At 36.7% G+C, this 15008-nt stretch overlaps 2 protein-coding genes across 7 annotated transcripts in view; both read right to left on the reverse strand.

Moving 5' to 3' along the window:
* Nucleotides 1–1214: 1214 nt before the first annotated feature.
* On the reverse strand, nucleotides 1215–6218 carry cebp1 (CCAAT/enhancer binding protein (C/EBP) 1). 2 transcript variants are annotated; one of them, XM_028434156.1, is made up of 3 exons: nucleotides 5940–6218; nucleotides 4647–4962; nucleotides 1215–2274 (listed from the first exon to the last, which is right to left on the reverse strand). In XM_028434156.1, the coding sequence occupies exons 1-3, from the start codon at nucleotides 6029–6031 to the stop codon at nucleotides 1969–1971; spliced, it is 714 nt and encodes a 237-aa protein (XP_028289957.1). In that variant the 5' UTR covers nucleotides 6032–6218; the 3' UTR covers nucleotides 1215–1968. The 2 variants fall into 2 exon arrangements, with proteins under 2 accessions (XP_028289957.1, XP_028289959.1); XM_028434158.1 differs by having other exon boundaries at nucleotides 4647–4904; nucleotides 5940–5991.
* Nucleotides 6219–7125: 907 nt separating this feature from the next.
* Nucleotides 7126–15008, reverse strand: part of phldb2b (pleckstrin homology-like domain, family B, member 2b) — a 51766-nt gene continuing 43883 nt past the window's right edge. For all 5 annotated transcript variants that reach the window (XM_028434152.1, XM_028434151.1, XM_028434153.1 and 2 more), the window contains 5 exons: nucleotides 11898–11988; nucleotides 11684–11830; nucleotides 11186–11405; nucleotides 9768–9853; nucleotides 7126–9691 (listed from right to left, as the gene is read on the reverse strand). In XM_028434152.1, coding sequence (XP_028289953.1) covers nucleotides 9551–9691; nucleotides 9768–9853; nucleotides 11186–11405; nucleotides 11684–11830; nucleotides 11898–11988 — 685 coding nt within the window. In that variant the 3' untranslated portion in view covers nucleotides 7126–9550. The remainder of the gene's footprint in view (nucleotides 9692–9767; nucleotides 9854–11185; nucleotides 11406–11683; nucleotides 11831–11897; nucleotides 11989–15008) is intronic.

Consider the following 15008-nt stretch of genomic DNA (forward strand, 5'->3'; position numbering starts at 1 on the left):
CTGTAAAAAAATATTAAATATTGGGTAATAAAGGTACATCCATACAGTCAGCGAAATGACAGTCCATTGTTCTATGAATCTGTGAAAACCACATTTATCTATTTATCTGAATCATATCCACTGTTATCCAGGAGGTTTATTATTATTTGTGTCAAAGTACATTGTCATCTTAAAGATGGACTGTAAATCCTTGTTATAATCAGAATTTTTTATATTTTTTTTTAAATGGATTAAAAGTGAAAAAATTGGTGGATAAAGTGGTGAAAATGGGTTTTAAAAACCACAGAGATTAGTTAAAAATTGAAAATTACAGTGGCAAAAATGAACAGAAAAAGTGGTACAAAAAGTTCAAAGTGTTAATAATGGAACAATTAGTTTAAACTGGCAAATAATGGGCATGAGAAATTGTAAATTTGGTTAAATTGGCAAATATAAGCATAAAATAGGGTGAAAAAAGGATAAAAGTGACAATAATGGGTAAAAATGTACAACATTAGGTGGGAAAGGGTTTATGAGTGCTAAAAATGTCTTGAAAGTGGAAAAAAAATGTGCATAAAAGGCATGAAAATTTGATTGAAGTGGCAGAAATGGGAGTAATATAGCAAAAATGCATTAAATGGAGCAAAAATATGGCAAGAAAAAGTGATGGAAATGGGTTAAAATATTGCAAGTTTGGTGTAGTTGCAGAAAAAAATAAGCAAAAATGGGCTTAAATTGTTAAAAAAAAGAAGTTAGTCTTAGTTTATTGAAGGCATCTGGCCACACCAAGGTTGAGAAGCCCTGCTTTAATGATGGTGGATGCATGTCTGAGGATGTAAATACGTGTTCTCTACCAACCCCCTCCTGTCTGTCTCCTATCTCTGCGTCCCCGTGCTGCCATCACAGCCACAGGAAGGCCCTGGCAGCCCCGAAAACACTGATAGCATCTCTGAGCTCATCATCTCCGTCCTCCACTGTGTCGAAACCTTGTCCATTCCTCAAAAGGGAAACCGCTGGTGCACAACGGTCCCCGGCACGACGTCCGTTTCTGTGGGCAGGCGCTCGATGGGAAGCAATGTGTTGGCAGGCGTAACAGCAGGTCCCTCGCTGAAGGACACAGTCTGCAACGTTTACTATACATGGAATCATGTCTGTGTCTTTATTTGAGACATTTTTTCACACAAATGTACATTCAACAGGATTTATAGTCAAACACTGACATGTTGGAAGTTCTTTTGAACCTTTATGAGGGCAGAAAACGTCTTAAGTTTCTTAGAATCTCTTACAAACCACAGGCTGTTGTGTAACTGTTGAGCAACGTTTACAATCAGCTCTGACGAGAACATCAAATCAAACATCAGGTGGACATTCAGGTGCTGATTTTAAAATTAAACAAACCAAGTTTTCTGTGACGTGCGGGAACCGTGGAAGGAAATAAAACCCATTGCTTGTTTTTGCATTTCTCTGCAGTTTTGGGACATTTTTGGCAAATTGCTCAGTTGAAGTTCAAACTTTATATACTTTCTATAATTTTGACACACCTTCACTCATCTATTCTCTGATCTCTACCATGATGCTCATCTCTCAGTTCTACATATAGTTATACAGCCCTATTATTATTTAATAAATACACACAAAAAATTGTGAGAATTTACTTTTTGCACTATTTGATCTTAAAGTTCAAAGTAGAGCTTCGGAAATGCAAAAAAGAAGAAATGGGAGTGAGACAAATACATAAAAACAAAAATAACTAATTGATTGCGAATGACAATAAAACTTCTTAAGATCACAGTCCAAAATGTAATTTTTTGCAATTTTTCAAATGGTCTTAAAATAATTTCATTATGTTTTGTTTTGTCTCTTTCTTCATATATATTCTCATTTTTCTCTTATTGGTAACCTTAATCCATGACTTGACAGTTCCCAGTCATGTTTTTGAGCCACACAGTGATACCTCCATGTGCACACACCTGTCTCCTGGGCTGGGCTTCAGATGGTGGACTCTCCTGCTGCTCCGTGCTCACATCCATGCAGGTGCCGCTGGGACAGGATGTGTTTGAGGGTGTCCAGCTCCTGCGTGAGCAGAGCGATCCTCGTCTGAAGCTTCTGGTTCTCCTCCTGCAGCAGCAGGGCCTTCTGCTGAGTCAGCATCACCCTCCTCCGAGCTTTGTCGCGGCTCTTCCTCACGGCCACGTTGTTCCTCTCCCGCCGCAGACGGTACTCGGCGCTGTCCTTGCTGATGGTTCTCTTGGCCACTGGGGCTCGCAGTGTGGGCAGCAGGAAAGAGGAGAAGACCTGCAAAGGGCACAAGAAACGTACAATTTAAAACTATATCAGATGTTCGAGAAACAAGTCAATGCATTTATCAGTAGTAGTGTGGGTATTATCGTTGTAAAAAGAGATCGTACTCCAAGATATTAAAACTATTGTAAATCAATAAAGAATTGATTTCAAAATAACACTCAAATAGACATGTCACACTTTCACTACCATACATGCACTTACAGGTTATTATTGCACACACAGTCCTTTATAAATCATTAAATGTGTTGCATTTAGTGTGATTCCAATGTATTGTATTTGTATGGTTAGAGTACAGTAAGTAAGTAAAAATGTATAGTAAAAAAGTTAAAAAAAAAAAAAAAAACTTAATAACATGTTGTTATGTTTATGACTTAGCAAAATAATAATATATATTGTATTAATGTAGATACAGTGAAGAAAAATCACTGTACAGTCTATTATTATTCCAAAAAGGTTTTTAGATATAATTATTAAGACTTGGGTTATTATAAGGACGTTTTGTGTGGGAAAAGTACAAAGTCTTAAACAGTCTAATGATTTTGTAATTTTAGTGTAGAATAACAGAATTGAACTAATTTCAGTGATGTTCAGTTATACATTGTATTATTAGTGATAACATAACCCTGCCTTGTTAAAAACTATTGAATTAGTTTCTTGAATAAACATATATTACCAAAAGGAGGAAACAAACAAACAAATAAATAAATAAATAAATAAATAAATAAATAAATAAATAAATAATAACAATAACAATAACAATAACAATAACAATAATAATAATAATAATAATAATAATAATAATAATAATAATAATAATAATAATAATAATAATAATAATGTATGCCAGGCAAACAGGGAACATTAGTTTAGATTTTAAGAATTTAATACATTTCCTGATACACAAAGTGGTTTATTTCACCACAACTTCACGTTATTTTTTTTAACATTACAAAGTAACTTCTTTAATATTTATTAATACATGTTTTAAACAAGAGGTCAGCAGTTTTCGCTAAGGCTTTAAGTTAGCATAGCTAACACTTTGGTTACTTTCTTTTTTAATTTTATTTTTTAACTTTAAACAGGGTACATTGTGCGGTAAATTACAATATATAATACGTCCGTCTTCTCCGCTGTTTTGGCTCACTGACTTCTTTTAATGCCTCAATCTGTCAGTGTTTCTGATGAATGTGTGTTGCCAGATGCAACTAATGATTCCCGCCTAAAATAGGACAAAAACGCCGCTTAAAACCAACTCCAACTTGGCAACGCAGCTTCTGCAATGTGGGCGGGTTATTTTTTTGTGCCATAATTATATAAAGTCACGTCAAGAAAATGTCGAAGCAAACGTTTAGGCAAAGTGTAGAAAAGTACAGTTTTTTGTTTATTTATTCATTTATTATAATTTTTTTTAAGTAGGGGGCAAAATTGATCCAAACGATATGGATTAAAACACCTTAAGATCAATAAAAATAGGTTCTACTTATGTTGATTTCTTGGTAAAGTGTGAATTTCCTGTGGAGATGAATAAAATATTTAATTGTCTGTCTGTCTGTCTGTCTGTCTGTATATCAATCTATCTATCTATCTTATTGTCTATCTGTCATTTGTCCATCTATCTATCTATCTATCTAATTGTCTATCTATCTATCTAATTGTCTATCTATCTATCTAATTGTCTATCTGTCTGTCTATCTATCTATCTATCTATCTATCTAATTGTCTATCTATCTATCTATCTCTCTCTCTATCTATCTATCTAATTGTCTATCTGTCTGTCTATCTATCTATCTATCTAATTGTCTATCTATCTATCTATCTATCTATCTATCTAATTGTCTATCTATCTATCTATCTATCTATCTATCTATCTATCTGTCTATCTATCTATCTATCTATCTAATTGTCTATCTGTCTGTCTATCTATCTATCTATCTAATTGTCTATCTAATTGTCTATCTATCTATCTATCTATCTATCTATCTATCTAATTGTCTATCTATCTATCTATCTATCTATCTATCATTAGAATTGCTTTCTATTTCTTTTTAAGCTGGTATTGGACTGGGCTGTGTGTTTCTGAAACTACTGGTATTTTCACCCACAACCATCTGTAGTGTGTACAGGGATATTTTATAATTTCCATTTAAAAAAATAAATAAAATAAAATAAAATAAGAGAAGAAAACATTAAGTGAGCAACAATCCTCTCAACTAAAGATACCAGAGTTGAAAGAAGAATGGAAAAAGTGGTTCAAGATGAACACCACCAAGAACCCAAAGAACCACAACCCAACATGTCTATCCTTGAAGCAGATGGTCCAATGGGGGTTGTACTTATCTGTGTGTGATATACACTACTCTGACCTGTGGAGCACTGTGGCTCTGCTGCTCGTTGGTACCCGGTGAACCGAGGCAGGACGGCGGGTACGACAGATACGACAGGCCCATCATCTGCTCATCAACGCTGGCCCTCATCGTCCCCTGAGGCTGGCTGTACGACGACATGTCCATGTGGACCATCTGATCGCTGGAAACTGCCTGATCGGACGGGACGAGGTTCAGGGTCTGAGGGTATGAGTTCACCCACTCCTGGATGACGGAGGACACCCTGGAATCAGACATCTGGGGACAGATGTTGTTTAATGAGGGGTCAGCTCTTGGTTTATCCAGCATCTTGGTCCTGACGTCAAAGGAAACAACAACAAGTCTTTACGGCAACTTATACAAGACAGAATATGAAGATTTAGAAATAACTAAAGACACATGAAGTAGACCAAGACTTGTGCAAGACCAGGACAAGACCAAAGACCTTGGGAGTTAAGATTGAGACAAGGCCAAGACCATAAAAATCAATATTTTAAAACCACAACAAGGTTGAACAGTTAAAGAACATTTTCTGACATCTTTGTATGCATGTATTGAAAAGCCACTGATAAGTCCAGAAAAAGGTCAATGATGCCTAAAGTAAGTGTTCAGATGTATTTCTGACTAGAAATAACATGGATTGATGTTCCAGTTTTTGCAGGACAATCAGTGAGCTAAGGCTAAATGTTTGAAGTTCTTCTCCTTAATATCACATTAAAGCTGAAGTTTAAGAATAGCAGATCAGTACTGCTCTTGATGGAAAATTCAGAGTCCGGCCAGTCCGAGACAAGACCAAGACCTTCAAATTGTGGCTGCGAGACCAAGACTGGTCAGTATTACAACCCTCAAAGAAACTATATCAGGGAATATTAACTGGAATAAATTATGTGAGAATAGAATGAAATTAGTTGACAATGGATCACATTTCAAAATGAAATAATGAAAAACTGTTTGGATGGATGAGAAAACAAATGACAAGTGACATTAAGAGAAGCTTTATTAAGTTATAAAATATGTTCTGTAGAATCTAGAGCTATGTTGAGTTTAGGTACAGTTACGTAAGATTAAAATCCCACTGACTCTGGTTATAAGTACCAAATAATAAAGGTTTTTTTTTTTTTTGTTCGCTAAACCTCAGAACAATGTCATCACTGTATTTACAGAACATTAAAGGACCTACGACTGAGCCTTGTGGTTCTCCATATCACTACAGACTGGAGGGATGACCACTGCTAATGTACAGTATGTTAGCGTCGCCTTGCAAAAGTTTAAAATTTCTCATAAAAGACTCACTGTGACTTGACGCTGTGGAGACGGAGAAGATGATGATGTTTCTCAGTGTGTGACTGACTGATGGTCTGAGAGCAGGAACACAGGTACCCCATCACTTCCTCTTTGCGCACACACACACACACACTTCACTCTTACTTTTTTTTAAACCTACATTTTATTGCAGAATGCAGACCTATGGTTCTCAAACTTTTAAGCACCCCATTTCTCTTATTTCTAAATCCAAGTACCCACTTTGTCAGTCTACACTATAGAGCATAATGATGGAATGAATGAGTGATAACACTATTTAAAAAATCTCATTTTGTTAATAAGTGGAAAGAAAAAGTATTTAAAGCATTGGTTCCCAACCTTTATTGGATTGTGACTCCATTTTGATATCAAGAATTTATGGTGACCCGAAGTCATTTTTATTACTGGAATTAGTTTTTGATCAAGTTTGGGGAGTTTATTTATTTTTTACTGAATTTTTGTTTAACTAGGTTTAAATATCACAAAGTAAAAGTGTAGGAATAAGAGATTGTGTTGTTTTATTTAAAAAAAAGAATAATAAATGAATATTTCCAAAAATATGGCGACCCCACATGGGGTCCCAACCCCAAGGTTGAAAAACACTGATTTCAATAGTTTATCACTTCACTTTGTTCTCTCACAAGTACCCCCTGTAGTGCCATTGTGTACCCCATTAAAGAAACACTGTTGTAGACCACCAAAGGTAAACAGAGCTAACACTAACAGCCTACTATGTTCATTGCAAAGCATTGAAATATCAACAACAATAAAATTTATATTTGTTTAATATATAATGTTTAACATTTCAAATAAAAACCTGCTTCATCTTAATCCTCCACAATATCCCTTAAAGTCTAAAGTTTTGGAACAGATATTTGCCAATTTCAAGGGCTATTGTGCAGTCGTATGAGGTTTTTTTTTTTTTCTTTTTAATCATAAAATAACAGTTGTTTACATGAGAAACTCACAATAACTCCAAGATTGATGCACTTAATGTAAAATGTAATCTGTGAGAGGGCGACACCTCGTGGAGAACACAGTAAAAACAGCAGTGCAGACGCAGTCCTGCAGAAGGTAAATAAAAATGAGAAGTATTAAAGCTCCAAATTTAGACAAACCAGAAATATAATTATTAAAAATTAAATGTGTTGCATAAATAAACAACTTGCCAGAATCAGGCAAAATATATCAATTTTTATTAGCCATACAGAAATATAAAATTAGGATACATGCATTGGTAAAAGCATAAATACATAGAATAATCGGCTCCACATATAAAATACATTATATATTTAAAAACAAGAGTAACTATGGAAAGTTTGCACCGTAACAGCTTAATTTGGTGAGGAGGACTAACCATACGTTTGGTTTGTCGTGTCCATTCTGTAAAAGTGAAGCTAACAGAAACACATCTCATTACATGAACATGTGCTTTGGTCAAAAACACAGAAAGATAAATGCAGCCATCAGTGGGGCTCTTTGTATCATTACGCATATAATACAAAAATAAAATAAACAACACGCGTGATCAGAGTGGAGCAGTCAAACAGAGAAAAAGCTATAATAGTGGTTAGAAAAGCAGTGTAATAAAGGCTGGAAGCAGCACAGTGATCCGTCGCGTACCATCATTTTCTGGATCTTTCCACGTCGTTGTGCTTTAACACCTCAGACAAGTTGACATTTCAACTTAAAGTACATACGATTATGATATACATGTTAAAAAAAAATACTGAGATGTGAGAAATAACAATTGAAAAGGGCACAAAACGAACTAATGAAAAGAAAACTCTGACATAAATGCATATTTATCACACCTTTTCTGATTTTGGTGTAACTCCTAATTCTCACTGTGTATTACATCTGAAATGTGACATTTGCTACATTAGTGTCGAATAAAACAAGCACCTTAAAGCTTAGAGGAAAGTGATAAATAGGCATTTCTTTATCACATGCATGCCAGTGTTTTCCAACCACTGTGCTTCCAATATGTTGATTTTTTTCTAGCCAATACACTGACTTGTGTAATTGATTACTTCGCAATAGAAATGCATCATAGACTGTCTGATTAAAATACTCCTTTGTGCCAGTAGGTGGCAGAAATGTTTGGTTCTGTGCTAAAATGTTAACGCAGAGTACACACACACACACACACACACACACACACACACACACACACACACAGATAATCGGACCATGGACGACAAACACCAAATTATTTTATGTTTTAAAAGTAATGTACAGATACTAGTATTTGGGAGGGGTCCTGATACGACATCGGTATCGGCAAGTACTGACTACTAACATGCCGATGCCATTTACAGCATCAAACTCTTCTTCAAACTTGTGTTTTTCTCTCTCCGACTATCACTGCCACCCTGACTCCTGATCACAGGAACACGTATGGTCACATGTTCCATGTTCAGTGCATGTCAAGGCAAGCTATCGCTATTAGCCCGAATAGCGGGGGGCGCGTTTTCATGTTGCCGAAAAAAAAAAAAAAAAACAACAAAAAACAATACACGAGAGAAAAAGTCAGTGATTTTGAAGACCTGATTTTCAACAAAAACAGGTCATATCTTTTTTTAAACACCACAGTATCGGCATGTATCGGTATCGCTTGATAATATGCAACTAGATATTGGTATCTGGACAAAAAAAAAGAAAAGACACATCGGAACAGCACAATTTAAAAGCTGTGATTCGTGACGTGGATCGGAATGTAGCCAATCAAGAAGCGAGCTTGACTGAGGAACACGTAATGCTGCGTTCAAGGCAAGTTCGATCAACAATTTCAACCGAGTTCATGTTGAAATATCTGACATGGCTGACCGCTGTAATATTAGAATGTTTTCACTGACGTTAGTGAGTCGGACCTCCGACTTCAGGTTCAAGTCGCTTTTTCAAGTAGGAGGTCGGACAATCCTGAGTTCAGAGTTGCTTTGAATGCAGCATTAGATCATGGTATTGGATCTCGTTGGATTTACGTCTTGGAGGGCGATTGGTGGTTGGACAGAATGGTTCTGTGTGTGTGTATGTGTGCCGTGTTGAATTATCAGAACTCACACTACGGTTAAAACTGTTCCGTCTGATTTTTTTTGTCTTCATGTGTGGGCTCTGAAACAGATAAATAATCTTGTGTGTGTGTGTGTGTGTGTGCGTGCACCCCGCCTTAGAAGACACTGCTGTACACAGACGTGTGCACAGTTAAGACCTGAGAATGCAACAGCATCATGAAATTAAAATGGTAAATAAAAGCACATTAAATATAGATTTACTTATAAACACTCTGATCACTTGTTATGCATTCTTTCTACAGTTTAGGTCAAAATGTGCTGGGAAACTAAAATCCACAGCACATGGTTTGTCCAGAGGTCCTGGTGATATAAAAACTGTGATTCCTACTCTTCTCTGAAGAGAATGAGGTGAAGTGATGAGCACGTTTCAGGTCTCCTGCACCATTTTACAAAGAAAACCAACCAAAATCCAATGTACTATGAACACAATCAGTCATTACTGAGTCATTCCAGCTCATCTTCATCCACTCGTGATGGTAACAATCGTACGGACGTATATAAAAAAAGGTAAGTGAAACCTCTGCCTTTTTACACCATGAACTGTGTGTATCCCTCAGCGCCAGTGACGATCACATCCATCCAGATCCTCATGGCCTCGGGTGAGGGGGCGACCATGTAGTAAACACGATCGTGAGTTTTCACGCTGAAGGTCAAGGAGGGGTTCGGGCTCTGCGGAGAAAAAAAAAAAACGTAAGCAGATGGAAGCTCAACGAGGAAGGAAAGGAAAGTAAATGTGTAAACGTACTTTATGCGCGTTCTTCAAGTGGTCGTAATAAACTTCTTCAATAGCTTGGAAGTAGATGACTCCTTTCAGTTTGGCTTCATGCTTGTCTGAAGACCATAGAGAGGAGATAAATTAATTAAAAGTACGAGGGCAAATGTCTTACATTTAAATGAGGAATCAGATTTCATGTTCTGAAACAAAAAAAGACGTTTTTCTTCCTCACAATTTAAAATCAGACCCCAACATCACATGGAAATACCTCACATGCATGTTTTGGGACAATATCACGCATTTAAACATTGTTTTTAATGGTGAACTGATGACTGAATGTCTAGAAAGCTCAGCAAACAGACGAGCATGTCAAATTTCACCTATAATTTCGTTGTTAAATCTCGTCTTTGTAATCACATGACTGAGGGTGATTCGCCGGTTGGTGATATTTATCAGTTATATGACACAGACTAAACCATCACTGACATCTTTTTGGGAGAATATCACACATTTCTTTCATATATTGTACTTATAAATCTTCTAATTTAATTTTTCAATAACTTAATAGAGTGATTATCTCCTGTTTTATGTAAGATTAAACACATATTTTACTTTTTCCTTTCCATTCTGACGTCAACTCGTGTTTTTTCTGTATATAAACACACAACAAATGGAACAATGCCGTCTTAATCCCCAGGCAGTTCTCGTCTACATTTTCTTCTCTTTTTCTTCCTTTGGTTTCAAGCGTTAAATGAAAAACATATTTCATTCCTGCAAAAAAAACCAAAGTAATAATACATCTATTATGTTCCTTAATTGTGAGCCCGCCCTGGGGAAGGGTAAACCAGACTTTATTAGAAGGGCGAAATATAAAAAGGGAGGGCAGTGTGACACCCAAGTGAGGGGGAGGGGGAGGAATACAAGGGAAAGGGAGTTTGGGTGGGGATATAACTTTTTAGATCTAGAAAGATCAAGCAGAAAAACATAAAAATGTGCAATGACCAATTTCTCACGACGCAATTTCCCGCAATTACAGTGTAATTTCTGGCACTTGGCTGTGATGAAACAGAACTTGTAATGCGTTGTAGGACCAACTCAAACAGCTGAACACAGTGATTTATTTTCAAACTAATCAAGACTCTACATAATATGTCTCCAAAATCACTCATCCTATTTCGGATATTTCCTGAAAATTTCATCAATATCCGACCATTTGTTTTTGATTTAAAACTGTTCAAAGACAAATAAATAAATAAATAAATAAATAAAATAATGCTAGCAAAAAGAGTAGTCAACTCTAAAAAGCCTATTTAAAGGGTTTGGTATTATTTCCATGAAACAAAACAGGAATTGAGTCCTTATTTATTTATATATTTCTTCTTTCTTGTTTCTCTGAGTCTCTATTTAAATAAAATCCAGATGGAAGAACTGGAGTCTAGAGCTCATACCAGAAAAGTAGGAGAGAGTTCGTCGGTTGCGGTCGAAGACGAACCAGCGCTTCTTCCAGGTTTTGATCTTCCCCCCCATCTTCACCAGGTACCCCCGACATGTCTTCTCTGAGATGGACAGGTGGAAGCACGTGTCTGCGCTGTGGCCCGCCGTCTCAATGTGAGACCGCAGGTCAAAGTCGTCTTTTCTTACGGGCAGGTAGCGAGTCAAGGGCCGAGACTGAAACATTAGAGAGAAACCAAGTCATTTTCTATTTTTACGTAACTCTGAACACATTTCTCTCATGTGTGGAGACGCTTTTAGGTGAGCTTCTTTTTTCTTCTGCCAACCGTCGATGATTCAGGGGGAAAAAAGTTGAAGCATATGAGGAGAACTTGTTAGAAATGATTGAAAACACAAGAAGCAGGCATGCAGGATTTTATGAAAGGTGAACTTTTCCAATAGTTCTGTGCGCTCAGCTCACAAAAATCAGCCCAAATATGGACAGAAATCCTCACCTGTACTCTTTGTTTTTCCCGCAGTTTCACCTCCCGGTCGATGAGTTTCTGCCGTCGACTCGTTTCCTCCTGCAGACGCTTCTCCAGCTCCTCCCGTCTTCGCCTTTCATCTTCAAAGGCCTGCTTTCGGATTTCCATTTCTTGTTCCTGGAGAACAAAAATAAAGAATCGTTCTTCTTCGGTGAAGGCTGGATGCAGAAAAACAAACTCTGACCTTGTGTTCGAGGAGGCGGTTCTTCTCGGCCTGGGCCTCTCTCAGCAGACGCTCCATCTCCTCCAGTTTGGCCATGTTTGACGTGCTGGCACTGAAACACAGCGACATATAAACAGGAAGAGAAAAAGGAGTGGATGCAACTTTAGTTACTTGGGAAAAAACAAACATTTTCCATGTATCTGAGCATCAAACAGAGACAGTCCATTCCAGCATATGACAGAACTATACACTGAAAACAAACTGAAGGGAACTTGAATTTTATTTTGCAATTTCAAATATAATTTGTTTTTAGGTTATTATTCAGCATCTCATAATTTATCTTTAGTTCATTCTATTCAATAGTTAAATGTTCTTGTGTTTTAGTTCAAATAGTAGCAATTTAGCACTTTAAATGTATATCTATATACTGTATTTTGTTTTTATTTGATTTATTAATGGGGTTTTTTTCAGGGTATTCCAATTAATTTACTTTATGTAATTTACTGAATTGTAGAATATTTTTGTTTCCATTTCACATTTTTCTTTATTGAAGTATATACAAGAGAAACAAAGTGTGTATCAAGACGCAGCTGCATCAGCATCAAACATTTATAACAATAAATAAAAATAAAAATAATAATTCATTGGATTTATATAGCACCATTGTTTGGTCACTCAAAGCGCTTTACATGGCATTATTCTTTCATTCCACACTTAATGGTGGTAAGTTACATTATAGCCACAGCTGCATCAAATTTAGATTTTTCTACACACCATTAAGTTCAGATTTTCATTAGAATACTAAAACAAACAAACATACACACACCCAAAAAAAAAAAATAAATCACAAAACATTTTCATTTTTTAAATATTAAAAATCCATTCGTTCATAATAAATTTATTTTTCATACGTACTGACTATTGTTCTCTGTTTGAATAACATCACTTGTTAAAACCTTTCCCAACATTCCACAGTACAAAACACGTAATAAAAGTATGTATGATTCCTGCTGATATCGTATCAGATTCATATCGGTATCGGGCAATATTGGTATCGTATCGCAAGTGAAAAGGTCAGAGTGAGTTTCCTATAGTGAGAACACGGCTCTTTATTTACTGTGTGCATGTCCTGGATTAGAGAATTCTCTCTCCCTCTGTGTGTGTGTGTTATTGTCTAAAGTTTCATGTCTGCCCGACCACAGCTGCAGAACACAAGGGACGGCTCCACACATCAAACAGAACACATTTCAGTCTATGGATACATCACATTAAGGATTTTCCCGCCCTCTGGCACACAGTCTTGTTTCCATCAGTTTGCAGATCTTTTCATTCTTGGCAAACTTAAAACCACGTCTGAACTCTGGGATTCAACAGTTGGCGTTACATTATTTAAGTCCTCAAAAGGGAGGCGGAGCCAGTAATGAGATTTATGTCCAAAGTACATTAGCAACGCAGTCAACGTGAATGGATTTAGATTCTAAAACAAGCAAGTGGTATAAATTAGAGTCAAGTATAAACAACCCGAGGAGGAGGAGGAGGAGGAGAAGGTAGGGATACAGGATACGGACGGACGAAGTAGAGAAGGAGACGGAGAAGGAAGCAGGAGAAGGAGCAGGAGCCGGAGCAATGAGGAAGGAGTAAGAGAGGAGGAGAAGGACGGAGAGAACGGAGCAGGAGGAAGGAGGAAGGAGAAGGAGAAGAGACGGAGAAGGATAAGGAGAAGGCAGAAGAAGAAGAAGCAGAAGAAGAAAGATAGACGAAGCCGAAACGAGAAGAAGAAGAAGAAGAAGAAGAAGAAGAAGAAGAAGAAGAAGAAGAAGAAGAAGAAGAAGAAGAAGAAGAAGAGAATACATAGGGAAAAAAAGAATGAAAAGCAGAATTTGAAAGAAAACTCACAAGATTACATGTCTTACTTACTTATATTTAAGATTGATTTAAGTCAGAATAAAAAACTAAAAAAACAGAAATCCTCCTGTCTTACCTTAATCGATGAGAAGAAACTACACTCATAGTCATCCTAACGCACTCAGGTGATTCCTTAAAATCAGACGACTCACTATCGAGCATTCCTCATCGTGTCTTTTGGCCTAAAATAAAAAGCTGATCCAGACGGAGCCATAGTGAGAGTCTCTAACGATGGTTTGAAATGTGCTCCAACCAGAGCGTACCATTCAGGGGAAACCAGAGGAGGGGAGACACATGGTTTTGGTTCTAAACTCTTGAAACGTACGCGCGTCTCTGTGCTTTCCTCCTCCGTAACTGGATCCCTCAACGACTAATCAGGTCTGTTCGCTCACAAAAACTACATCTCCAAGGAGGGAAAACTCTTCCACACACTTTTCACATGCGCACACGCTTCAGCCTCCACCTAAAAAACAGAAACTATGGTTTAATGCTAACAAATTCTCCATAGATTTGAAAAAAAAACTTCATTTATGATTTTGGGAAACAGCAAAACCCATCAATTACCTAAGTAAACTTAAGGATAAATGAGGTGGACATTGAACGAGTATATCAAAATAACGTTCTAGGTGTGTTAATAAACCACAAATTTAAATGGAAAACTTAAGTAAGATCTAAAATCTTAAGATGTATTGGGGTGTTGAAAAAAAAAAAAAAATCTGAGCTAATAACATGATCAAAATGTAATACTAGAAAGGAAAAAAAATGTATTTAGGGTCGCCAGAAGTTCTTGACGATCCATAAAGGTTTATTTCCACTTATTTACAAAAGGAGATTCTTGAAAAAATGTGTGTTATCACTCGTTCATTCATTTATTCCATGGGGTACAAAAAAGTTTGAGAACCACTGCTGTACTGCACACCGATACCACCTCATTTCACTTATTGTGTTCAACTACACTACAGACTGTTTGACCAATACAGAAACATGCCATATGAATGGTGCACAATGTTGATTTTCAGGAGCATACAAATGCATTATTTATAACATCAATATTCATGGACCTGGTAGATCAAAAAACAGCAATAACTTACTTCCCTCCAACTTAGAAAATATGTTCAAAAACAGAGAGGGGGGCATTACCCCCTCAGAGGAAACAGCCCATCAACTAAACTGGAAACAGCCCATCTACTCACAACCATGAAAAGTAGATGAATATCTGTCTGTGGG

This window comes from Gouania willdenowi, chromosome 20, assembly GCF_900634775.1.
Source record: "Gouania willdenowi chromosome 20, fGouWil2.1, whole genome shotgun sequence".
Taxonomy (NCBI): Eukaryota; Metazoa; Chordata; class Actinopteri; order Blenniiformes; family Gobiesocidae; genus Gouania; species Gouania willdenowi.